This window comes from Camelus dromedarius, chromosome 36, assembly GCF_036321535.1.
Source record: "Camelus dromedarius isolate mCamDro1 chromosome 36, mCamDro1.pat, whole genome shotgun sequence".
NCBI classification, from domain to species: domain Eukaryota; kingdom Metazoa; phylum Chordata; class Mammalia; order Artiodactyla; family Camelidae; genus Camelus; species Camelus dromedarius.
This window is the reverse complement of record NC_087471.1, coordinates 6,029,577-6,056,951: the sequence shown is the minus strand read 5'-3', so window position 1 is coordinate 6,056,951 and position 27,375 is coordinate 6,029,577. Positions and strand designations below refer to the sequence as shown.

General features: G+C 45.7%; 1 protein-coding gene and 1 long non-coding RNA gene across 5 annotated transcripts in view; one reads left to right on the top strand and one right to left on the bottom strand.

The window, feature by feature from the left end:
* Positions 1 to 2,426, bottom strand: part of SLC25A37 (solute carrier family 25 member 37) — a 37,197-nt gene extending 34,771 nt beyond the window's left edge. The window contains exon 1 of one of the 3 annotated variants that reach the window (XM_031442201.2): positions 2,096 to 2,426. In XM_031442201.2, the coding sequence (XP_031298061.1) occupies positions 2,096 to 2,305 (210 nt within the window). In that variant the 5' untranslated portion in view covers positions 2,306 to 2,426. The remainder of the gene's footprint in view (positions 1 to 2,095) is intronic. The other 2 variants (XM_031442202.2, XM_064482480.1) reach the window with 2 other exon arrangements.
* LOC135320055 (uncharacterized) lies at positions 1,440 to 26,762 on the top strand. Of its 2 annotated transcripts, none has more exons than XR_010379197.1 (4): positions 1,440 to 1,693; positions 20,578 to 20,681; positions 21,353 to 21,452; positions 22,147 to 26,762. It is a non-coding gene; the product is annotated as an uncharacterized LOC135320055 (long non-coding RNA). The 2 variants fall into 2 exon arrangements; XR_010379198.1 differs by lacking the exon at positions 1,440 to 1,693 and adding an exon at positions 17,475 to 17,859.
* The last annotated feature ends 613 nt before the right edge of the window (positions 26,763 to 27,375 follow it).

Here is a 27,375-nt window from a genome sequence, read left to right as displayed (position 1 = left end):
AAGCGGTGCTTTAAAGCCAAACCTGCACGCTAAAAACAAGAAGAATCCCTAAGGGTCATTATTTGGGGCCAGAATTAGAATCCCAGAACCTAGAAGACCTTACTGATTTCGCTAATCCAAACCTTCACATTACAGTCAGGCCCCACAGAATGACTTGTCCAGGACAGCCAGACCAGCTCCTTCTGCCACGCACACCATGTTAACCTGTCCCCAGGTGAAAACTGCTGCAGAAGGTAATACTAAGTACACAGTGACGCCTGGACCGAAACATACCAACATCCACAGGGGATAAGGAGGGGCGGGGAGGAAACTAAACACAGATCACACAATTTAAACACGTGAGACCAATGCCTCTTTGGAGTGTCGCAGGGAGCTCAAAAGGCCCGACTGACTAGTCCTAATGCTAAAGATAAGCTAAAATGATGCCATGAACCAAACTCACAGCAAAGAGGCCAAGGGCCTCAGAAACAGAATAGTTCCCTGATGGAACATTCATCTCCGTGACTCAGTGGGTCCGGTGCCTGCTCAAATAACACCTCCCAGCTCCTAACTTTCCCACACTCCGTCCAAGGCACTTGACACAACGGCTTCAAATGTGGGGAATTTTATTACACGTGAGGGATTCTTTCCTATGCAAATGCCACCTGGTATCTGTCCAGGATTTTTCCTGGAGCTGCTTCGGAAACCTAAGAGACAAGATCTCCCTGTGGCCTCCGTAACCCTGGCAGGCAAGGACCATTCCTTTAATTCTCCACTGGGATGCCGCAGGGGCAGAAGGGGTGATGGCCCAAGACCCAAGCAGCACAATATAAGACTTGGGCCTCACCTAACTGCACCCATGCCTTCTCCCTGGACCCATGTCTGTCCAGCCACTGACTGCTAGCTCTGAGGGCTGCCCAGGACAGGGGAAACCCTCTGTGTTAGACATTCTGGCCTTTACACTGCTCATGTGGGGCCAGCATCAGCAACAGGATACAGACGCAAGCTGGGAAGCTCTGTGGGTCCTACCTTTGAAAGCAAATGACACCTAGAGAGCCCCCCCCCCAAATCTCCCAAAGCGCACTGGGGCTGCAGTCAGAAGATACAGATGGAGCATGAATCTGGGAAACTAACCCGTTCACCTCCCTGCGCCTCGGTTTCTTCATCTGTTAATCTGTATGAATCGGATGAGTTATGCCTACAAAAGTGCAATGTGACAATACTGCTCTTACTTCCCTGCAGCACTCTGTCCCCTAAACAGTCGGTGTCCTGAACAGGCTGACAGCGGGCAGCTCAGGCAAAATCCGCCTGGCCGAAGCTGCCTCCTTACAGAAACTCATTTAAAACTATCCGGCAAGTGCCGGGCAAACTGAACGCCTATTACACAACCCATAAGAAAGGCTGTTCAGCACACGCTCTCCCTGCCTGCCCGCCTCCCTGCAACAAAAAGGGAAGGCAAATGTCACTCACTGCCTCTCAGCTGCTAGGCTGCCGGCTGCCGGAGGGCGCGCGGCCGGGCCGGGGCCACGTTTCCCGGCGCGAGCGCGGTTAGCGCTCCGGCAGCAAGTCCCTCGGGGACAGAACACGTGTGAGCAGCCTAGGCCACCCCGCACCGACCGGCGGCTGTCTCTCGCCGCGGCTGGGAAACCGGGCTCGCCAGCGGGAGCCGCGATGACCCGGGACCGCAAACCCTCCGATCGCGTGGCCAGACGCGGTAAGACTGTGCAAAGCCACACCGGCCGCCTCCCTGGGGAACCTTGCCGCCGCCAGCGAGGCCAGCGGCGCTCGCCACTTCTCCTGACCTGCCGCAGCGCCGCCAGGAACCCCGGCCGGGAACGCGGCGGGAGCGGCGGAGCGGGGCACCGGCTGGGGCACCCTCGTGGGCTCGGGGGCCGCCCCCAGGGCCCGGGCGCGCAGCGGAAGGAGCTGCGCAGCGCGCTCCCCGGCTCCCCGGCTGGGTGTGCGCCAGCGCCCCGGGAGATCCGGGACGCCGCGGCCCCGGGGAGAGCGCGGTTGCGGGGAGCTGCCCCGCGGCTGCTCCTGCGCGGGATGCAAACGCACACGCGCGGTATCTCCTCTCGGATCGCTCTGTCCCCAAAGTCCCCTAGCGCCTCACCTTCACTGAGTCTACCGGGTACATGACCGAGTGCTCCAGGATCCCGGCCATCGCTCCGGCTGTCATGTGGGTGGATAAGGAGGCGCTGGTCGGCAGGTTCTCGTAGTCCTCCGACCCGGCGTCCTTGCAGCCGCCGCCGCCATCTCGGCTGTCCCCATCCATCCTGCGCCCCCCAGCCTGGCTCCCTACGCCGCCGCAGCGTAGCTCCATCCGCCGGCTCCGCGGGGCGCGGGAGGCTGCAGGAGGCGGGCGGGGAGGGGGAGGGGGCGAAAAACTTCACTTCTTTAAAGTGGGAACCACCTCCCCGGTGCTGCGGCGCCTGACGCCATGGCGGGCCGGGGTGGAGCGGAGGGGCCCTAGACACCAATCACTGGAAAAGAAGAGGCCGGCCGCGGCCGCGCCATTGGTGTACAGGACAGTGGGGACCCGCCTCCCAGTGTGATGTCACTGTCCAGTGCAAATTTCCAAGCAACCGGATGGGGGCGAGAGGAGACGTTGGGGTGTCCCGGGAAGTTGTCTTACCTCCTGGTGGGGTGGTGGTGTCTCACTGTGGGCAGGCCGGGGGAGGAGAGGGCAGTCACTGGAGAGGGTCAGCCGAGCCGCAGGGGGGAAATGCTTAAGGCTGGAGGGAGATCAGGAACAACGGACAGTCTTCCCCCAGAGCCCGGGGTTTTGCAAACAGTACTGCTCAGCAAGCTTGGGCATTCCTCTGGCCTGGAGCGGGGAAGTTACTGCGAGTGTCATTGAGGGAGCAGTTATGGTGGCTGGAGGAGGAGGCGGAGGCCACGTGGGGTTGGAGTGGAGTTCTAAAATTGAGGACCCACTGCGCGGTATGAGTGGCGCACCTTCTTTTGTGCAACAGGAGGGCGTGTACTATGGAGGGGACAAAGTCAAAACTCACGGTCCTGCGCCAGGCTGCTTTGTTGGGGAGAACAGCCATTTATTCGAATTTTTTTCTCTCACTGAAAACAGAGCAAAATTTGTTGTTCCTCTTATTCTCACAAAGGGGCTAAATCCACCACCCTGCCCTGGACTGAAGACAGTAAGTAGTCACCAGGATGGAGCCCTTCTCAGTAGGCAGCTTCAGGACTTTTTCCTGGGGCTGGAGAGGCCTGGTCTCACGATAGGACGCAAAGCGGCCAAGAGAGTTGAGTCTTTCAGTATTGCATCTGCCCGTCTTTAAACACTCCGGTCTCCTAGTTCTTAAACTCATCCAAAGCTGTCTTCTTAAATAAAAAGTAACCCAGGCTGCTTTATTTTAACCTAAATAATAATTGTCTTGCTCTGAGGGAAGGAAGAGGGATCAAAAAGTAGGGGAGTCACCTGTCTGTTTATCTAAGGCTCCCTGAAAGCGTGCCATCTGCATCCACACGTGCATGTTCTGGGGCTTAAGACTTGGCTCTAGCTGATCAGCTTTCACTGCACCAGACTCCTTATCCAGAGAAGGCTTCTGGTCAGGAAAGCTATGCCTTGAGATATGGAAGGGTGGGGAAGACCCTGAAGGTGCTGCACTCACTCTTTGGCCTCACCCTGGTTCCAAGACTCAGGTCATAGCAACCTAGGCAGCTCCCAGGGACTTGAGATTCAGTGATGTGAGCCCTGTAATAGAGGCGTCAAGGCTGAGGGCACCATTTCCCCATCTGTGGTAGCTGCCTGTGGTTACTCCCCAGATGAGTGCTAGGGATGTGCTGGGTAGAAACAAGCTCTGTATGTAGTGGTTGCTGGAGAAAAATGTCCCTGCTTTTGCCACAGGCGATTTTCAAGAAACGTTGATCAAAATTTGTGGATACTTATGCAAAAATGGAAACCCTTAGTGTTAACCCATTATCCCACTTCTGGGCATGTGACACAAAAGTCTGGATATGTGTGACACTCTTCAAAGCATTATTCATAGTAATAAATAATCGGAAACAACCAAAATGTTCAACTAGGGTGGAATGACTAAGTAAACTATGATGCCTGTATTAGTGAAATATTGTGGGGCCATTAAAGTTGTGATTACATTATGCAACAGCATGGGAAATGATTATGACACCAAGTTAATTGAAAAAACCAACAACTCTATGAACATGGCATTCACAAAGATGTCAATATGCACATGAAAAGAGTGAAGTGGCTATTGTGAGAGTGATGTAGTACTGTAGGTATTTTTGCTACATTTTTCAGGCAAATAATGCTTCTATTATTTCTGTAACTTAAAAAATGAAAAGAATGAAAGTGCATCATTCTCTTGGGGGTATAATCTCCCAATGGATGAGAAACTGTCGGACCTCTGCAATGGTGATACTGGTGGAGAGAAGTCAGCCTTTGGATGGTTTAGAGGACTCTTAGCAATTGTGAACATGCTCATCATCTTCAGAGACAGAAATTTTGTGGGGGTCTTTTAATTTCATTAAATAAATGGTTTTTTAAATTTTTTTATTGAGATATGGTCAGTTTACAATGTAGTGTCAATTTCTGGTGTACAGCACAATTCTTCAGTCATACATGAATATACATATATTCATGTTCATATCCTATCATTAAATAAATGTTAAGCCAGAGCCATTTAGAAAATCTATGGAATATTTATTATAAATATTCAATATTTTTCTCACCATACATGGTAGATACGGTGGTTTGGCCCTCAGCATCCATCTTAAACCTCTCCTTACACTGTACTGGCCAGAACATTTTAAACCACATTTCCCAGACTCCTTTGCAGCTGGGAGCCTAGATGCGATTTAAATTCTGCCAGTTAGATGAACAAGGGAGATCTGGGAGATGGAAGGCAGAGAGAGGCCACCTTCCTGCTGCTGTGATGTTGTCTCCTGCCTTAGCAAAGTCGTAGACTCTTGGTTAGGGGCAGTTGGGGTGGGCAGTCACTTCCTTATTGCAACAGCACTGCAGTGTCTGGACACCTCGTTCATGAATGTTGAGAGGCAGTTGTGGCAGTGCAGGTGGCAGCCTCCCGAGCCCTGCACCATAGCTTCAATAGGTGGCCTTCCTCACCTTTGAGAGCATGGTGAAGGTTCCCTTGGGAAGCCAGGTTGTGGGTGTGGATCTCAGAGTCATCTCTGGGGACCCAACCTGGGTTTCAGCTCCTCCCTCCCATCCAACAATATTGTATATAGTAGCAAATGGGCATCAAAATGAAGGAGGCATTCCTGGTATCAGAATACAGCAGCCCGCCCTGGTCCTCGACCTCGGTGGAAGTCCTCCTTGGAAGGGGGTGACATCCCAGATGCCATAACCCAGGGCTTTGGCCACACGGCCAACAAGGAAAGAGCAGCAGAGGGACCCAGTGATCCTGCCCCGTGGGTTGGAACAGGAGACTCAGAATGACTTGCTGGTTCTACCCAAGTCTTACGTAAAGTTCCTGAACATTGAAGTTCTGAAGATGTCGTCATGCTGTCTTAGCCCAACTGGGAGTCAAGTTCCGCTTAGAAACAGGAAGCCACAGAGGGCATAGGGTGCAGATCACTTGACCTGGAGTCGGAGTCACGGACCTATCCAAGCCCTGGTTCCACCATCTACCAGCTATGTGGCTCTGGCCCTTTTGGTTGGCGGGCTTCCTTACCTGTTGACCATGGGAGTTGACACAACACATGGGCAATGAAATATAGGAAAGAAAATAGAATAAAAGCTCATGGTGAAGTATATATAATTTGGGGTCATTGAGAGGAAAGAGGACAGAAAGGAGTTAAGGGTACAGATGTAAGAGGTCCAGGTTTTCTCCAAAATCATTCTCACTTTTTTACACTAATTACTCAAGCCCTGGCATCCACCTGCGCAGCCATGTGACACACAGATGTAATAACACCCCAACCAGAATTTAGCCAGTGCTGTGCCTCCCCCTTGGGGCCCCAGGTTTCCTCTACCAGAGAGGAGGCCCCCTGCCATGGAGGGAGCGCAGCTGATGTGATGTCCCCTAGAGCGTCATGGGGTTTGGTCCCAGGGTGGGGATGTGCATTTTGTCTTTTTCACAACGGGGGCTGATCCACATTTCCAGTGTTTTTAAGTCAAGTGTATCTGCAGGGAGGGCTGTGAGGGCCTCGAGACAGGCCAGCTCCCTCCCTCACATATACATCTGACCCTGCAATCCCAGAATCCCTTGCTTTCCCAAGGACAGCACCTTGTTCCCTAAAAGCTCTATCTGTGATGAGTGTCCCTAGGAGACAGAAGAAGAAATGGAGGGAGAAGCTAGCCTCCCTCCAGAGTCCCCCATCAAATAAGGAAGTGGTGGGGCAGAGCCACCAAGTGCAGAGAACGCACAGCTGCCTCAGTTTACCAGGCTTCCTTTCACAAAGGATGGGGACGCGCAAGGGACAGAGCAGGCGGTTTCATCAGCGGCTCGAGAGAGGATGGTTGATCTGCTCTAAGTCCCAAGAGCTTGCTGCACTCATGCTGCCCCTGACTCCAGGCTTGAGTCCCGTGTGAGCGGGCTGGGCCGCCCTGCTGTGAGACAGCCCTGGACTCCTGTTCTGTGGGTGCCTGTGTCATCCTCCCCAGCAGCTGCCCCTGCACCTCCACCGATGAGACCCAGGGATGCCAGCTGCCTCCTCTTCACACCAAGGTCTCTGCGCTGTGGTTCTTCCCACTCTCACTCAAGAGCCCATCGCAGAGCCAATGTCTCAAGGCCAGAGAGGGTGGAAGAGGAGCGCTGAGGCCCGAGTGGAGGCAAAACATGGGCTGAATTGGGGGGTGGGTGTGCCACATCTGAGCATCTGCGTGGGTGACCTTGGCCCACCCGCTAGCCACCCATCAAGACTGCTTACATCGTAATCATTCCCTCTCCTCACCTTTTTCCGCAAATACACTCAGTCCTCCATCACCTGGTAAAGTCCCTCTTCCCAGCTCCACACTTAAGCTGCAGCCCCATCTCTCTCTTGCCTCCATCCTGAAGTCCCTGAAAGAAGGATCCACGCTGGCCATCTCCCCGTTCAGGGCACTCATTCCCGAAGCCTTTGCATCGCCGTCTCTAAGCCCTGCGCTTTTCTAAAGGAGCTCTTGTAAAGGTCACAGTGACCTCACTGCCAAGTCAGCCCGCTTCTCCCCACGCCAACCTCTCGACCCGGCCTCCTCTGGAATTCCTCCCTCACTTCTGTTGTCGTCCTGCCCTTCCGACAGCGCCCTCTGCCTCCCGCGTGGTCACTCCTTCCTCCCTGCAGCCGGTCCTCAGAGCTCCTTTCTTCTCTTCCCTCTGGTCCTCGCTTCCATTCCCACGGTCCCGTTCCCCACCCTGGCTCTGCTTTAAATCCGAGCATCCCTCTGCACTCCAGCCCCGGCACTCTCGTGCCTCCCAGACAGTTCCGACCTGGAGCCGGAGTGTCAGCTGTAGTAACAGACGGCAGGTCACAGTCCTAAGGCCGCTGTCCCAAAACACCACATACGGTCAGCTTGAAACAACAACAATGTTCTCTCTCATGGTTCTGGAGGCTAAAAGTTCCAAGATCACGGCATTGGCAGGGCTGTGCTCCCTCCAAAGGCTCTAAGGGAGGAACCTTCCTTGCCTCCTGCTGGCTTCTGGCAGCTCCTGAGAATCCTACCGTTCCTTGGCTTCAGCTGCATCACTCCGGTCTCTGCCTCCACTGTCACATCCCTCTGTGTCTCCATGTCCAGATTTCCCCTTCTTATAAGGATGCTGGTCATGTTGGATGAGGGGCCCGCACTCCACCAGGATGACGTCATCTTAACTTGATTATATTTGCAAAAATATTTCTAAATAAGGCCATGTTCGCAGGCTCTGAGCAGACACCAAGTTCGGAGGGACACTAGTGAGCTTGGGACAGTGAGGTCGAGAGGCAGGAGCTGCAGACTAGACGGGAGGAGGCCTGGGTTCCAGTCCTGACCAGTATCCTTTGCCCCAGTCCTTTCATCTTCCAGAGGAGGAGTTGGACTCAATGGTATGCTGATCCCTCTGCAGCTCTATCTTTCGGATCTAAAACTGCATTCATAATCTCTCCTCCTACTAATCGGCGACTCCTTTTCATGCTTTTTTCTCCTGTATTTTACCTCTGTTTTACCAGGCAACCAGCTGGCAAGCTTAGAGTCATTTCTGATTCCTCTCTTCTCTCAAATCCTATCAGCCAGGGAGGGATTCGGCTTCTGAGAGAGCATGACGTATAGCTACGGTGACTGTGTAATTTATCATCCAAACTGGGATGCTTTTTGAGCATGGCAAGGGGCACTGTTGAGAATTATACCAGGACAGAGGGCATAAACTGAGACTGTCCTAGGAAAACTAGGGCACATGGTCACCCTGCCTATGGCCTCCTTGTGGCCTTATGGCTTTTCTTCCTATCCCAAAATCTCCCTAAACCCATGTCTCTGTTCCCTCCTTGCTCTCCTTTCTAAGGGAGTGCTGTCCAGGTCTCCAGCTGTCAAAAGTACTCACTTCTTAGCTCAGGTGGCTCCCCTCCCAGGAAGCTTTTTCTGACCCTCAAGAAGTCAGCTGGACCCCATGGCTCTTTCTTGCCTCCTTCGGCTCTCATAACCTTCTACTTCGTGTTACAGTTCTAGTCATCATGTCTTACCTCTCCCTGACACTAAATTCCATGAGGATGTAAATGGAGTGGACTCCTTATTAAAGGAGTAAGCATTTCTTTCAAAGGGGCTCCATATTCCTACATAATAACATTAAAATGTTGCAGACCTTCATCACCTCCAGGAAATTAAAACATGATGTACCGGAGCTCCCAAGGCTCAGAACACAGGCAGTTGGTGAAGATGGGAGAGAAAAATAGTGACATTTTCTTTTCTTCCAAAGTGCATGTCACAAATGCTAAATGAGGGTGCTGCTTTTCTTAGAAACATGGAGTTGCAAAGCCCAGGACCTGGAGAGACCTACAATATGATATAGTCCCCAAGTCCCATCTCACAGTGACCAAAGAGATCCAAGAGGGAAAGTCACTTGTCCACAGAGACCGAGGTGAATAGTGGCAGAAATTGGATAAAAATGCAAGTGTTTCATTCAGTACTTTTCATTCACCTGCCTTTGAAATAACCCCAGAGGCTGATAAGACTCCTTTATGGCTGTCATCGGTCTTATCTCAGATGCCTGCCCTGTGAAAATCAATAGTTATCCGTGCTCCACTCTGGCCAGGTTCACCTGACACAGCACATTAGCACATGCTCTCGTTTGCCAGATTCCACAGATGAATTTCACCCCACCACCATCAAGCAGATTTCATAGATCATGATCCTCCAGGCAGCATAGTTGCCATATTTCCAATGTCTCAATAGACTGCTGGTCATAGAAGAGGCGCTTTTTAGGAGAGTGGAGATGATATAGCATAAAAATAAAAAGCCTATGCTTTGGAGACAGACCAGAATTAGATAAAGACATACTGCTTCCAGGAGTTGCCCTTCCTTGATTGCTATTGGAACACCAATCATTGGGGTTTTCCATTTGGGTTCCATATTTGTTTTCTCTGCCCTGAGCATCCTTGCTACACATGGCATGTCTCTCCTGAACTTAAATCACAAGCGCAGACCCCAGTTTCAAGTGCTGTTTGGAAGAATATGGCTCAGCAATTGTGAATTTACAGGTAAAAGACACAGAACCATGCCCACGGCCACCAGTGAACAAAGCAGCAGCTGGGGATCTCTCAGATGAGGGAGAGTGAAGCAGGATAACCACTGCACTATCCTTCTCCACAGTTCAGAAGCAGAGGGTGGGGGGAAAACACCCTGTGAGTGGCCTCAAAGAACAGCCGGATGGAATCCTTTGGTTGCCGTGTTGGGAGATGGAAAACCAGTAATCAAGGCTCCCAGCTCAGCTATGCTAGACTGGCCTAGAAGGTACCTTCTACCAAAATTAAAGCTCTGGGCTATGGGAAAATCTCACCTCACACAAACTGTAAAGTCCTTAATTCTGCTTTGCTAATTACCAGAGTCCCTCTTGACATAAGAAATACATTCTCAATTTAGCCCAAATTGTGGTGATTCATGAAGTTTGTTTGTGTAATAGTATGCTATGTAGTTTTTCCCTGGAAATCTGCCTACCCAAGACAGGTTATCAAAAACCATGGTATTTGGTCAACATACTCAGAAGGAGTATTTTAACTGGTTTTTAAAACTAATCAGCACTATAGTCCAGTTTGGAAAACTGTGTGACAGTGTCTACTGTCATTGAACATACACATAAGCTTGGACCCCACAATTCTACTCCAAATATATACCCAGCAGAAGCTCATACTTTGTGTACCATGTATATAAACACTCACAGCAATGTAATTCACAATAGTCCACAAGTGGAAACAACCCAAATGTCCATCAATGGCAGAATGGATAAACAAATGATGGTATGTTCACGCCATGGAAGGTCATGTAACAACAAGAATGAATGATACCCAACTTGAGGCAACTGCATGGATGAATCTCACATACAGGGAATTGAGCAAAAGAAGCCAGAAGCAGAATCATAGACAAAATTAAATTCTTGTTATGTGAGATTCAAAAACGGACAGAACTAATCAATGGTGTTGGAAATCAGCACAGTGCTTCCCCGGCAACAGCAGGGAGACGGGAGATTCTGGTTGTGTTCCGTTTCTTCACTTGGGTACTAGTTACAGAAGCTTGTTCATTTGGTGGAAATGTATTGAGCTGGGCCCCTCTGATTTCTACACTTTTCCACATGTATAAATCAATACATAACTACCTGAATACAGAAATATTTGTATATTTTGGAGGCAACATATAATACGTCTTGATGCACTGATGAGACTTGTGGAGGATAGATCTAGAACTAAAAAGTCTTACTTATCCTCTTTTTTTCTTTTCTCTTTGTGGACAAGGATGAGGTACACGGGGAACCGGTGCTATGGAGAATTCACTGAAGAACTCCCCGTCCCCTAACACTTTAGAACTGAATCTAGGGTGACCACTGCCCTTATCTTTCCATTGTTGTCTCTGAGTTAAGAACAGAGGCAGCCTCACATCCCCAACACACATCTCGCACCTCTGCTCCTCCCTGCATCCCCAAGCGGTACATTCTCCCAGGAGCACGCAGCCCCGCTGGGTTCACAGTGCCCGAGACACCAACGCCACACTCCCCAAGGCTCTGCATGGTCGGACTTCTGCGTATCTACCTGGCTCCCTGAGGTTCTTGCAAATGTTCTGTCTTGTGCCCTCCTCGAGGCTCAGGACTCATTCCCTGCCTGGAATATCCAGTGTCAGCTCTTCCCGTGAACAGCTTCTTGTCCTTCAGTTACCAGCCCTAATGTCACTTCCTCAGGGAGAACAAGTCAAACCAGTCCCACAGTCACTTTTCTAAAAAATACATAGCATCCATTACTTTCTTAAATTATCTTGTTTGTTTGTTTATTCCCTCTCTTGCATTCTCTACCCACCCCCTCCACCTCAGCAACACACACACTGTAAGTTTCAAGAAAACAGACATTGGGTGTCACATCTTCACAGCTGTGTCCCATCATACCTAGAGCCATGCCTGGCACAGAGTAGGCTACCAGTAAATAAATGCAAATGAATGAGAAAATGTTACTTCCTCCAGGAAGTCTTCCCTGACCCTGATAGCCCATACACATTTCTCTCCACTGAACTTCTTTAGGATTTGTGTGCTACCTCACCTACATGACATCTACCATTTACTTCCTTGTACTGTGGTTTGTTTCAGCACGTGTCTTAATCCCCCTTCTAGATCTTCAGTCCTGGAGAGCAGAATCTCAGTTTTACGTTCTTTTATATGCCCAGAACCTAGCACAGACTCATGCACACAAGCATGTGTTCACTCGATGGAGGAAGCAGAGCGTAGTAGAAAAGGTGAACTTTGAAGTCCGAAGTGCTGACTTACCACTGACACCTAGTTGCATGTCCTTGGAAAAAGTACTTAGCGTCTCTGACACTAGTTTCTCAATTATAAAATGCGCACATTAATTCCTATATTACAAGATTAAAAAAGAAGTTACATAAAGCACTGTAGGTATGTATGTGTATATATAAATATTCAGAAATATCAGTTTCCCATTAGTGTTTGACAATTGTGTAACAGCTCTTACTGTAGTCACGGACATTTTTCATTGCATGCTGATGTTCACTAGAGATTTTCTGTCTCTTAATCAGCAGCCAATTCTGCTTTTTAAATGTTCTTTCTTTTTTTTTTCCCCCAAAAATGCGTCTATAAAATTTTTATCAAAATGTTTTTGATAAATGCAAGTATATAAAATCAGGGCATGAACACAACTTGCTATGTTTCATGGACTTCATTTCAAAATTATAGTAAAAAAGACCAATTCAAATTTTCACCATTTGCTTCACATCTACGAGAGTCACTTCACGAATAAGAGCAGTCTCTCAAAACTGATCAGCTTGGTGCACAGACAGCACGTTGCTTTTAAAAGGCTATGCACTCGCCCAGGCGCCGGGTTATTACAATGTAGCACATGTTTACAGGTAGAAATACAGAGAGGCTGCCCTGGGCTTTACTCAGCTGCTCTATGACAGCAGCAGCGTTGCTCACTTAGTCCCTGTGTCTTTCCAATCCCAGACGTCCAGTGGCCAAATCTTACTAAGAAATGGCAACCTGGGTAACTCTGGAGAACTTCCAAGCACGTTCACGTATCTTATCTCATTTGATCCTTACGGCTGTTATTATAGAGGAAGATGGAGTACGCAGTATTATCTTATGGTTGCATTGATTTATAGCTGCACTGCCCAAGGAGATTGATTAATGAAGCTAATATCAGCAAAAAGGGAGGCGTGACACAGTACTCTGTCCTTGACCGGGTTCAAGTCAACTTTTTTTTTTTTAAATCAACAACTGGAAAAAGTCATGGAATGCACACTTATCAACCTCTGAGAAGACACAATACTAGGAGGAGTTGCTTTTCGGAATGCTAAAAGTCAAGATTGTTTTTTAAATCTCTGAAAACATAAAAATTTTTTCTACTTTCTTTCTTTTTTAATGGAGGTGCTGGAGATTGAACCCAGGACCTCATACATGCTAAGCATGTGCTCTACCATTGAGTTACACTCCTCCCCTCCCCCCAAAAAATGTGAAAATTTACCTTTAAATCCTGAACACTGTGGACACGCGAGGCAGGTGGGGAACCCCTGGATTGGTAAGACTTCACATGACAATGTCTTTGCCCATCACCTTGGTACAAGCTCCAGCTCCCGGCACGTTTTTCCTGGCTCTCCTCACTCGGGTGGGCGCTGCCCATCCTTCCAGCCTCTGCTGAGATGGCACTTCCCCTGGGAAACCGTCCTGACCTCACAGGTGTGCTTCTTTGCTCAAGCCAAAAGCCCAGGGGTCATCCCGGAATCCTCATTGTCACTCACACAGAACCTACGATCCGTCAAGAATCGTGCCAGTTCTGCCTCCAATAGACAGTAGGGTGGCTTTATTATTTATTCAATACAGTCTAATTTATCTTATTTACAGTTGCCTTTCTTAGGTTTTTGTCTGTCTCCTGCCAGTAGACTGTAAACTTCCTGGAAGAGAGATCTTTGTTTTGTTCCCTGATGCTTCCCCGAATCACGAGTCGTGCCTAACCCTGGGAGGAACCCAGTAAGTGGCTCTTTTTAATGAATGAAAGAACGAGTACGTGCGGGTGAGTTAGTGCTCCGCTCTTGCGCCCCTACGTCACCCTGAAGTCCTCTCCTCCTGAGACGGAATACACTGTAGTATAATTGGGCCTTGCTTCTGCTTAAAAACATATCTTTTAATGATATGTTTGCCCATGAATAAATTCCGGATGTCATGTCATGGTTTGCTGGTCTGACCATTTCGCTAGACTCCAAACCACGAAGAGCCCATAGCAGGTCAGCCTGGCTGACTGCTTGCCCCCAGCACCGGGCACAGTGCCCTACACAGAGAGATGGCATATCCGCTGAGTGCCCGGCACCCTTCTAATGTCTGACATGCACTGATTCACAGAATCCTCACAACCACCCAACGATGCAGGTTCTATTATTATTATTGTTATTTTATAATTAAGGAAGCTGAGGCCCTGAGACGTTGAGGCTCAATGGCACATAGTAAGGGATGGATCTCTGATTCTGACCTAGAAGTCTGGCCGCCCCAGAGCTCAAGCTGTAAACTACTAACTGAATTGCCGGACCTTTACGAGGCACCCAGTCAAACGTGTTCAATCAGTGAATCAGTGAAATATGGCCACCAAAAAAGGGCAAGGAGTCGGCTCAGTTCACGACGATTCTTTTTTTTTCAAATTTTTTTATTGAAGTATAGTCGGTTTACAATGTTGTATTGATTTCTGGTGTACAGCATAGTATTTCAGTTATATATATATATATATCGCTGACTCTCCATCACTCTGTAAGACATCACTGTCATAGCCCCTGTTTTACAAGTATATATATATATATATTCCCTTTCAAATTATTTTCCATTATAGGTTATTACAAGGTATTGAATACAGTTCCCTGTGCTCTACAGTAGGACGTTGTTGCTTATCTATTTTATATATAGTAGTTGGATCTGTAAATCCTGAACTCCCAGTTTCTCCTCCGACCTCGTCTTTCCCCCTGGTAACCACAAGTTTGTTTTCTATGTTTGTGAGTCTGTTTCTGTTTTGCAAATAAGTTCATTTGTCTCATTGTTTCAGATTCTACATATGAGTGATATCATATGGTATTTTTCTTTCTCTTTCTGGCTTACTTCACTTAGTATGACGATCTCCAGTTCCACTCATGTTGCTGCAAATGGCATTGTTTTCATTCTTTTTTGTGGCTGAGTAGTATTCCATTGTATAAATATGCCACAACTTCTTTATCCAATTATCTGACTTTTAGGTTGCTTCCATGTCTTGGCTATTGTAAGTAGTGCTGCTGTGAACATTGGGGTGCATGTATCTTTTCCAATTAGAGTTCCTTCTGGATATATACCTAGGAGTGGGATTGCTGGATCATATAGTAAGTCTATTTTTAGTTTTTAAGGAAGGATGATTTCTTTTTAAAAGAAGATGGGTAAATTAAAGTGGGTCTAAAGACTTGAACCACAATGTTAAAGGTCTGAAAATTATGAAATAGTCAGAGACTGCTTAGCCTTTGAGGAGTTAGTGGGTCAAATCCAGGGATTCCTGTGGGAAGGGGGCCAGTCTGATGCTCTGTCCCAAGGGTAGGCCTGGACAGATGAGTTTAAGTCACAGAAAGGCACATTTCAATTCACTCGTTGGAGGAATGAGAAACACTAAAAAACTATGGGTCCATCAGTGGATAATGGATAAACAAAAAGTGGCATGCACATACAATGGAATATTATACAGCCTTAAGAAGGAGTAAATTCTGACACATGCTACGATGTGAGTGAATCTTAGGACATTATGTTAAGTGAAATAAGCCAGACACAAAAGGACAAATACTATAGGATTCCACTTACTTGAGATACATAGAGTAGTCAGATTCATGGAGACAGAAAGAACAGTGGTTACCAGGGTCTGGGGGGACAGGGGAATATTTGGGGAGTGGGGAGTTACTGTTTGATGGGTACAAATTCCACTTGGGATGATGAAAAGTTCTGGAGCTGGATGGTAGGATGGCTGCACAACATGAATGTACTTAATGCCACAGAACTGCATACTTAAAAATGGCTCCAGTGGTAACATTTATGCTCTGTCTATTTTACTGCAACAAAGTAAAATTTAAAAACAAACAAACAAGGTCCACCCTGTGAGACGGTGAGGTCCCCACCATTGGCCATGGACAAGTGGAGGCTGATATCAGGGGAAATATAGGGGCACTTTTGAGTTTGGGTGGGTGTTGGACTATATGGCCCTTAAGGTGCCTTTCAGTCTGTAACTTGCTTTTTGTTTTAACATGTATTGGGCACTCATTCCGCATGGATTATCTCGCTGACTCTCCAACACTCTGTAAGACATCACTGTCATAGCCCCTGTTTTACAAGCAGGAAGTGGAGGCTTAAAGAGCTTCAGTCATTTGCTCTGGGCCTCCTGGGTACTAAGTGCAAGGCAGAAGGATGGGAACTCCAGAGACAGCACTGTGCTCCAGTACATGGACAGCACCGAGGAGGAAATCTGGAGGGTTCATGACTTACACAAGGTCATGCTGAGCCAGCCTCTGGGCCCAGGTCTTCCGATGCTGTCTGGGGCTCTTCCAGGAACTCCATGCTGTCTCCTTACTCTTTCCCCCTCCATCCTGGGCATTAAATATACCCTCGTGGATATTCCTGTTCAATCACAGAAGATGCTAAGCTGTCCTCAAGAAGTCACATCCTGTGTGCTTCTTAGGATGTTACTAAGGCCAGGATATCCTATTCAGGTGGGAAGCCCCATAAAAAGACCGGCAGGACCCCCAGGCAGGGCCACTACTCTCCTGCCAGCACCTTCCAGATCCCTGGCCCAGAGACTCTATCTCACTTTTTGCCTCTGAAACTGCTTACTGCTAGAAAAGTGGAACTTACCCCTAAAAATTCTATTGGTTCCCTGCGCTCACTCATGATTGGTTATTTCCTTCACTTCTGATTGGTCCATTTCCCTAACTTCTGATTGGTCCATTTGTAGTACTTCATTTGCATGGAGCTCACTCCTGATTGGCTATTTATCTCCCTCCCTCCCAAATGGATTGGTCCATTTCTACAAAGCTTGTTCCTAATTAGTGAACTTTTGTTATCCCTTATTTGCGTGTGATGTTGCAAAGTGGAAACTAGCAGCCTATAAAAGCCTGTGTAAACCTACGGACAGGGTCCAGAGCTTGGAGTGTTAACTCCTCTTTGTCTGCTGGCGTAACAAACCTGAGTTCTCCAACTCTTGGAGTGCTGCTTGGTCTCCCCTGGATCCAGGTTGATGTCACAACTGAGCTGTAACACCGAGCTGTAACACATTTTTCTGCAACATTATGAGAGACATAAAGCCTGGACTAACGTTGGCTGTATCATGACTGTCCTTTCAGGGTCAGTTTTCCTGGTGAAAAAATAGGTTACCTTGTTATTTCCATCATGATTTCCCACATCACAACAAGATGATTGTAAATGATAGTTTGAGAACACAAAGTTCTTCCATGGTCTCAATACTCATTTAATTTTATGAGTATTGTACTTTTTTAAAATTAAAGTATAGTCAGTTTACAATGTTGTATTAATTTAGCCTTGCACTTTATATTCGATATGATCTTTAAATGTTTTGCAGCAGAGTCTAAACCAGCACTGCCCAATAGAAATACAATACGAGCCACGTATATAATTGAAAATGTTCTTGTAGCCACATTAAAGACATTAAAAGAAACAGGGGAAATGAATGTTAGTAATATATTTTATTTCTTCCAATTTATCCAAAATAATTATCAATGAAATAGTTTGCATTCTTTTTTCACACTGTCTTTGAAATCGGTGTATATTTTCTACACACAGCACCTCTCAGTTTAGACATTTCAAGTATTTCATAGCCATGTGGAGCTAGTGACTACCATACTGGGCAATGCAAGTCTGGTCTCTTTTGTTTAAGGAGTTGAATGGTAAAGAGTAAAGAGAAATAAGGCCATGTTTTGAGGGGAGTTGGATCTAGTGAGGGTTTTATTTAGTATGAGATGCATGCATGTTGACTCTGGGGGACAGAGAGGGGAGAGCCTGGAGATGGAAGGAAATTAAAATGATGCCTCATCCGGGAGGCAGCTGTATGGGAGGGGGAACGGAGGAGAGAGCGTGGAGGGCGGTGGTATCTAGGTCCCAAGACAAGGATGAGCTTTGCAGTTGGTGCTGGTTGGGTTCTTCTTCTGTAATTACAGGCAGACCTCGGAGATATTGCAGGTTTGGTTCCAGACCACGGCAATAAAGCAAATATTGCAATAAAGTGAGTAACACAATTTTTTGGTTTCCTAGTGCAAATGAAAGTTACGTTTATACTATACTGTAGTCTATTAAGTATGCAATAGCGTTATGTCTCAAAAAAATGTGCATATCTTCATTTAAAAACACTCTACTACTGAAAAATACTAACCATCATCTGGCAATGCAGAGTGGCCACAAACCTTCAGTTTATTAAAAAATGCAGTATCTGTGAAGTGTCATAAAGCAAAGTGCAAGAAAATAAGGTGTGCCTGTATTTTAGGTCATTTTACTCTTTTATGACTCCTTATTTCCTACTCTCCACCCCTGCTTTCCTTAGTTTAACCAGTTGCAATTGTTGTGATATCAGAGCACAGAGCTGAGACTCGGGTCCCCTACAAGCCAGTCCCAGGTGCCATTGCTCAGCTGTGTGACTCAGCAAATCAACATCCCCTGTGGCTTAAGCTTCCTTCTCTGTGTTAGGAGGCGTCAGATTATTCAGGTATTCATTCAGTCCATCAGGCAGTCAGTCAACAAACATCTAATGATGGTGAGCACTGACCCCTGCCCTAGGTTCTCTCTGATCATTGCTGCCTTCTGATTCTACTGTTTTCTATTCCCTGTGACTTCTGGGCGGTACCTTCTCTCTTGCCATGTGCTGGATCTCACAGGCTGAAAATTTCTATTCCCAAATGAATGAAACCAGAGGCTCCTCAGACAGGTCAGACAGTCTCCAATAACGACAGCAAAAGGGAGGGGAGGGAATGGTCACTAACAGGAGGGGCCAAAGCTGTGCCTGCTACACTTTTCCACTTGGAGGCCCTGCTGAGAGGAATTCCTCAGTAGCAGCTGACATAAGCTCTTTGTGATCCGCCCACAGCACGGAGAGGGTAAGGGGAAAAAAAAAGTGAAACAAAATCCCTAAACTGATCTTCTACCTAGAAATCTGCCCTACAATTGCTGTCTGTTAGTACACAGGGGCCCCTCAGCACTTCGGCAATGAGGGAAGTTCAGCTTTCTTCTGAGTGTTAAAGTCAAAAGTCTGCACATGGTACGTCAGAGGTGGGCAGTCATCCAAAAGAGAGAGGAGGAGGGCTGGGTTCATACAACCTGGCTGATAATGAACTGAAAGGAGCAATATTTCAATTAAAGGAAAAAAAAAAGAATGGATCTTGAAGGCATTATGCTAAGTGAAATAGAGAAAGACAAATACTGTATGATCTCATTTAGATGTGGAATCTAAAAAGAAAAAAAGAAATTCATAGGAAAAAATATCAGATTTGTGGTTACTGGAGGTGGGGGTGGGGGAATTGGAGGAAGGTGGTCAAAAGGTACAGACTTTCAGTTAGGAGATAAATAAGTCCAGGGATGGAGGAGGGTATAACATGCACAGCGTGTGCTCAGCATGCATGAGGTCCTGGGTTCAATCTCCAGTCCCTCCATTAAAAAATAAATCAATAAATGAACCTAATGATCTCCCCTCACCAAAAAAAAAAAAACACACACACAAAAAAAACCAACCAACCAACAAAAACTTAATACTAAATAAAAAGTTTCTTCATTAAAAAAAACAAAAACCTGGGATGCATTGTACATGATGGCTACAGTTAGCACTGTTCTGTGGTATATTTGAAAGGTGCTAATAAATAATCCTAAAAGTTCTCATCTGGAGGAAAAACCTTTTTTGTAACTAGATGAGGTGATGGATGATAACTGAACTTCTCGTGGCAATCATTTCACAAGATATGTATGTCAAGCCATTATGCTTTATACCTGACACTCATAAAAGTGTTGTATGTCAATTATAGCTCAATAAAACTGGGGGGAAAAAACAATGGGCAAATCAGAAATGTTCTTGAAATCTGGAAGTAAAAGCAGAGTCACAGATGGAAGCCTCAGCAACAGGGTGTGGGTCACTGACCTGCTTGTGCAGAGATCAAGGAAGAGGCAGCCTTGGCAAAACCTTCATGTTCCATCCTATACCAGCTTCCCTGATGCTGGGACACACAGGGGCCGTGACTGCTGGCGGCATGATGGTATTTCGGTGCCTTTGGCTGGACGGTTGTATAAAGCTCCATGACTGATCTGGATGCCACCAAATGTCTCATTTATCTAGTTCCCCTCGTTCTGGCTCCGTACTCACCAGGTCACCATCTGGTCACTTTGGTTGCCATGAGTGTTATCCTACAGAGAGGGAACATTCGAGGTCCCAGCACATTCATTTCTCTCTGTGATTCAAGGGTGACTTGGCATCCCCATTCCACATAGTAATCTTATGAGTTTAATAAATATGAGCCAGCCCCTGAGAAATCAAAATACTCTCAGAGCTCCCACAAAAGTGGGTTTCTGAGTCTAGAAGTCAGTGACCCGAACCCTGGACTGTGTGGTCAGTCACCAAGTGCTAATGAATGCCACCCACAGGAAGTGGCCATGCCCACGAATGGTCACACTCAGACAGTGTCTTATTCATTTGGCACATTGTTTTTGAGCGCCATCTTAGCTGCTAGACACTGAGCTGAGTTTGGGGGACACCAGGCACCTCCATTCTTGAAGCCTCTGGTTTTGTTTTCTAAAGCAACATTCAGAGAAATTCAAACAACAGCCCTTCCTTACCTCTTCTCAAGCCAAAAGAACTACCTCTTGAAGAAAATAAATGCAGACTGAAGGAAAATTCTACAGTCCCATTTTGCTACAACACGGTGTTCCAAAAGGTTGTCTTTTAATGAATGGTTCTCCCTGACAGGGCCCTTCTTGAAATCCGGCTCTGTCTTGGCTGGTGCTACCTGAACAGAGGAACCGGAGGAAGATGCAAAGGCTCTGAATCCCAAGGGGGCCGTCCAGAGCCAGGTGAGGACCTGCTGGGAGGCAGGCAGGGAGCAGTCGGGTGCATGGGCACCCAAGAGACAAATCCTCCCTAAGCTTCAAGCCACTATGGAGTAACCAGGGATCCCGCTGTGTTCAGAGGTTTCACCCTTTGAATTAACTCTGTTTGGAATTGTCCGGTACAGCTAATGAAGTTATGCAAAAGGCCTTTAGCGGGCACTGAGCGGAAGCTGCTGGCAAATCCATCACTTGTACACATACCATATTTAAGCTCCTGAGAGGCTCCTACAGGGAAGATCTCAGCTATATTTATCTCCCAAGGACTTGCCAGGTCCCTTGTGGTTGATTACAGGCAGGGTGGGTTCAGCCCTGTATCAGAAACCATCTGCTCTCAGGCCGGAGACACATGTATGAAGCGAGATGTCTCAGAGAGGCAGTGGGGACGGAAAGATAAGCTGGGAGTGACCTGCCAAGGCCAGCACACCCATCCCAGAACCCAGGGGGAAGAAAGGCTCTTAAAGGGGCCATGTGAGTTGTATTTTTTTTCCCAAATGTGCTTTGATTGTTGAGAACATTCAAGTGTGTGATGGTGGCTTACAAGACGTGAGGCTGACTGTCATATGTGACAGCCAACTGAGGGTATGGCGTTGTCTGGTGCCAACTACTAGTGTGTGTGTTCTTTTCTTGTTCTCTAGGAGAATGTACATAGCTCACTTAGAAGCAACACTTCAAGATGTTGCTGAAAGAAAGCTGGGCTGCATGAGGATTGCTTTGTGCTAAAATACAGATTCCCAGGTGCGGCTCCCAAAGGTCCGTTAGATCTGGGGTAGGACCCAGGAATCGGCATTTTAGCAACTCCCTTCGCCAGTACCACCACCTCCCTGGCAGCCCCATTTATACGCCAGGTGATTCTGCCATGCAGTATCAGAGGCCCCCACATGAAGAAGGTCTGTGAAGGGGGCCCTGGACTTATAAACTAAAGGTCTGGATTTGGGAGTAGCTGTGTGATCTCGAAGAAGCCCCTTCACCTCTCTGGGCCTTCACTTCTGTGCCTATAGAATGAGTGATCTGGGGGCCCTTTCCAGGACCTGTATTCCAGGAGCTTTGGTACCTTCACAATGGCCTCCCTGGGCTGTGGGTGTTCCAGATCTCCTGGGATGGGAACCAGTCCTCAGACTGAGCTTTACCCTAAGCAGGAGTAGCTGATGAACCACAGAACTTTCTCCTGTTCCCGTATCAGGATGACAGGAGAGACAATACCAGACTCCAACCCAGCACTATCCCATTCCTCCCCAAATCACTCTCAGCACCTCCACTGGCATCATTTAGTGTTGCCTTTGCCAGGCCAGACTGCGGGCAGGGCAGAGGGTGAATGTGCCATTTACAGAGGGACGATCGAGGCACCCAGGGATGGGGAAGCCAAGGGGCAGCCCACCCATCCCTGACTCCTGCCCTCATCGTGTCTTCTCTATCCTCTTCACCTCTTCAGTGCGACAACACCGACTCACCGGGAGCCAGCATCTACTCTGCGTCTGCTAGAGATGAGCACCAGAGCGCCGGATGAGACTTGGAAACAGGCCGTCTCTCCTCTACACAATTTCTTTGAGTTTCTTTCACGGACACATCACAAGAGCAATTTGCACAGGGGCTACGCTCTCGAGAGCAGGAGCATGCCTTGTGAAAGGAATCTGAAACTGTTGTCCGATGTGTTTTTACTAGATCTGGTCACCACCACGCCAGCTAACTGACAACATCAAATGAGGCATAACTTCCTGCCCTCAGAGCCTTGGAATGTAGTCGTGAATCACCACCCTCTGTGTTACTGCCTGGTTGTTGCAATAGGAAGAAAAATGAAGAACGTGACGTCCACGTTAGGAAAGTCCTTATCTGTGATGCTGTAGCTTTGTGGCTCCATTGTATACTCTGCCTTCCCTTCTCTCTTCTGGTTTTGCAAAGAGCAGGCCTGAGATGACAGTCCCAGATCTGCACAAACCTTCCTGGACCCCTACTTTTCTCAGATGTATAAGGTTGTCACTTACAAAGACTTCATTACTAATCATCAGCTATATCTTGGAAAATTCTTGTACAAAAGTATGACATCTTATAATGGATACCGTATAACTGCTGTAAGTTCACAGTGTCTGCCTTAATTTAGGGTTATTCACACATTTCATCTGTTAGTGACTCAGTTCTGTGGCAAGAGCCCTGTGCCAAGAGCAGAAGCTTTGCCCTTGACAGATACCACAGTGTGGTGATAAAGGAAGCTGTTCTTTCTTCTCTCCCTGTACCACCTTCCAGACTTGAAGCCAGCACTTCAGAACATCACTAAAAACCAGAAAGAAGTTAAAGAAAAAAAAAAGAAGGGGGGTGAAACAGCCAAAATAGAGGCCATAAAGTGTGTGTGTTCTTTTATCTTAGGGAATCCACTTAGCGTGACCCACCCATATTGATTATTTTACAAACAATTCCAAGAAGTTAACTTCTAAATCCATTAGCGGAAAAAGAGGATGTTGCTCTAGACAGATACTGACAGTGGACCATGTGGCAACCTTTAGAAATAGCAAAGCTGTAACTGGATACTCCGTGTTCTGTTTAAGAAGGCAGGAAAGTACGCAAAACATTCTAGAAATTTTTCTACTCCTGCTCCTGACAATGTAAAAATGTAAAAGAGATTAAAAACCTCAGCCATCTGAGAAGACTCACTCCCAGAAAGCAGCTATGTTTAATTGTAGTTAAATATTTATTGTCAGTAAGTCCTAAGTCAAGTCCCTGGAGTGTGCTGGTTAAGGGAACATCTCCGAAGGCAAAACAAGGGCCGTTTCCCTAGAACCCCCTGAACCAGCCTGGGCTAAATGATTCCCAGAACTTTCTTCTGTCCTTCCAGACTTCGGGGAATTATCTCATTTTGCAATAAAACCTGCCACTCTTTCCAAACACAGTTCTATGTGTTTAAGTTTGGGTGGGGGAGGATATATTGAAAGGTGACCTAAAACTAACTTTTTAATAATTTATTTTTATTTTTCGGCTTTTGCAGGGGCAGGTAATTAGGTTTATTTATTTATTTTTAGAGGAGGTACTTGGATTAAACCCAAGACCTCATGTATGCTAAGCATGCGCTCTGCCACTAGAGCTATACCCTCCCCCAAAGAGTTTTTTAACTTTCGGCAGTCCTTGAAAGGCAACTGTTTACTCATTACAAGTGTGGATGAACGTTGTGGAAATTTTAGGAAACACGGATAAGAACAAAGTAAAACTTATCATTTCATTCCAAGAGTTCGGACTGTGAACATACATCCTTCCAATCTTCTATCTTTTAAATTATTTTTAATTGAACAAGAGGTACATAAATACATGCACATTTTAAACAAAACTAGTGCATCATATATAAAAATAAATTACCCATTGACCACCTCTTATAATCCTAGACCCTTCCTTCTATCTAAGTGACCAACCTCTCTTGGGAGTTTGGTGTGTTTCCTTCCAGAAACCTATAACTGTATATTGATGTGCTTGTGTGTTGCATTTACATAAGAGGCATCATATTATAAGCATGATTTTGCAATTTAACAATGTTTTGGAAATCTAAAGTTATAGTATATAGACCAAGTATATGTCTTTAACTGCTGCACAGTATTCCATTGTATGGATATACCATATTTTATTGTCCTTTCTCCTTTTAGTGGATCCTTAGGATCGTTTACAATTTTTCACTACCTCCAATAATGTTGCAATAAATGTCTTCCATGTTTTTTTTCATATCTTGAGGTTCTAAGTTCCTACGAAAGGGAATTGTGGATCCATGGCTGTGCCCACGTTGCCTCTCACATGACTGTGTCACTTTGAAGGAGGAAAAGAGAATCTAAAAGTTCCTATGTCCCAGCAGTCTTGATGACTCTTCACCTATCAGACGTTTCAAAGTGGTCAGTGTATTAGGTGTAAGGCAGTATTTCTTCAATGTTTTTATCAGGCAACTACATCTTCTTACATGTTTTTGCTCTTTTATGAATTCCCTATTCATATCCTTTCCTCATTTTTCTAAAGGGTGTTCTTTTTTTTTTTCACATATATCTGTTGTACTCATTCTTTATTATGTAAGTTGCAAAACTCTCCCAGTCTTCAGCTTGTCCTTCACATGGTTTGGACTATCTTTTATTATACAATTCCTTTTTTTTTTTAAACAATCTAGATGATATTTATTCATTAATTTAATTTAAATTGTTCAGCCTCTTATTATATGAGTTTTGCTTTCCATGACTTATTTAAGGTTTCCCTTTCCCTGGAATCATAATGATATTTCCCTATACTTCTTTCCCTAAAACCTTAAAATTTTTTATTTTGAGGGTTGAGGTTTTTAACGCATCTAAACTATAACTTTGTGTACCATGTAAGGCAGAAATTTGCTTGTATTGATTTTGCCTACATAGCTGATTCTCTCAATATCGTTTGTTAAATAGTGCATTTTTCCCAGATGAATTGAAACGCTGCTTGTATCATATATCAATTTCCTAGTATTGTTCCTGGATTCTTTGTCAAAATCATGTTTTATTGACCGAGTTCTAGTCTTACAACGAAATGCCACTGATTTACTTGCTCTGCAGTGTGTGTGTGTGTTTACAACCTGCTTTTGTTTTATTACCTGCTGTTTTTACTGAAAAACTGCATCAGGAGAATGGAGAAATTCTGAGAGTCACATGATGGAATATAGCAATTAAAAGAAACTAAAGCTACACATATCAGCGTGGATACATTTCTCAAATGCAAGGGTGAGCGAGAAAAACAAGCTGCCTCAAAATTTCTTGGAGAACACCATTTATATAAAGCTTGAAATATGTAACACAATTATTTAATGTAGGTTAAAAATACAAACGGCATACAAATGAAAAGGAAATTCACGCGAAGGCTAAAAACCAAAATTCAGGATTAAAGGTGGATTTACCATGAAGCTTAAGTTCAGGCCTCTCAGTTACACAGAACCCATCCAAGGTCCTCAGCTTGAATTTGATTTCATTATTGTGTACTTTGTTTTCTTAAAGAGACTCTTCTTTCCCAAACCGTATTAGCTTCATCCTCTCCCTAGAGGAAGGGAGAGATGGGGATGAGAGGGAAGGGGGAGAGGGGAGGGAAGAAGAAGATGCTGGCTCCCCGGTGCCTTCCCTGACACCACTGGTCAGCTCTTGGGCACTCGTGCCTGAAGGCATGTTTACTGCAAACTAGAAGGTGGGACAGCTATTGGGTTGATTACCATTTCAGGGCCTTGCAAAGTTCCAGGCCTGGAGGACACATAACAGAAGCCACTGGGCAGGGAGGGGTTCCCAAGAGGGCTGCCAGCTGCTACACTGAACCCTTAGCCTATTTTTCCCGCCCTGGTGCGCCATTTACATGAACAAAGAGCTCGCAAAATCAACTATACTTCAATTTAAAAGAGAGAGCGAGAGAGAGAGAGAGAGCTCTCAAAACGCAGAGGCTGAGTGCTTTGGGGTTGTGCCCAGGAAGACGGTTTGAGACATCAAGGCACCCTGGAGCCACAATTCTGCCCAGTTCTTTAAGCTTCCAGACTAACTCCTACTTCTTCTACTCAAAGCATATGCCTTTTTTTGTTGTTAAAACAAACCAACTAGAACAAAGTAAATAAATGACAGTTATTTTTAAAACAGCAACATACACCATGAACATCTTTCCATGTGATTAAGTATTCTTCTACAACATTTTTAACGGCCACGTAGGACATATCAAAATTGATTAAACAGTCACTAGCGTTAGACATTTAGATTGGTTCCAGTTTCTGTTCAATGCAAATATTCCTACAGTTGACCCTTGGCATACAGAATTATTTCTTTAAAAAAAAAAAACTTCCCATAAGTGGACTTCCTTTGTCAAAGAGGCTGAGTATTTTCAAGGCTTTTGAGGGAGATCGCCAAGGACCCCTCCAAAAATGTCACATCAATTCACACACACATCAGTGGATGAGAGTGTCTCGTTCCCCAAACTGAAGCCAATGTTAAATGTTTACATTAAATGAAAATATGTTGTCCATTGGGTAGATACAAAATGGCATCTCATAGCTGTAATTTGCCCTCAGTCCCAAGATTAAATCGCCATGGTTCATTGGCCGTGTGTTTCTTCTGAGTTGGTTAACTATTCTCCTGCTTTTCTTTGTCCTTTACTGAGACATTCCTCTTTTTCTTATTGATTAGTAAGAGCTCCTTACATATTATGACATTAACTCTTTTTCATTTTTGTTGTTAATGCTTTCCTTTTTGTTTTGCCACTTGCCTATACATTTATTGTGGCTTTGACATACAGACATTTTAAAATTAGATATATCAGTTTTTCTTATTAGATTCATCAATTTTTTAATTTCAGATTCTTTCTTTAGTGTTTTTATTTTGAAGAAACTCTCTTCCCCAAAGATTATATAAATCTTCACCAATACTTTTCCCTAATAATTACATGGTTTTATTTTTGAAATTTGGGGGGAACCCTCTTTTTTCCAAAAAGCTAATCATTTCATGAAAGTCACCTTTTTCTTACTGATTTTAAATGGGATTTTAGTTACATACTGACGAGTCTTTTTCAGGATTCTTCTGTTTTAGTTGATGTGTGTTCTTTTGAAGCGTTACGTTAATTATTGTAATTATGGTGTATGCAATTTTAGTATTATGGGAAGTCCTCATCTCTTTACTTTACTCTTTTCTTTTTTTGTTTGTTTCAAGGTTAG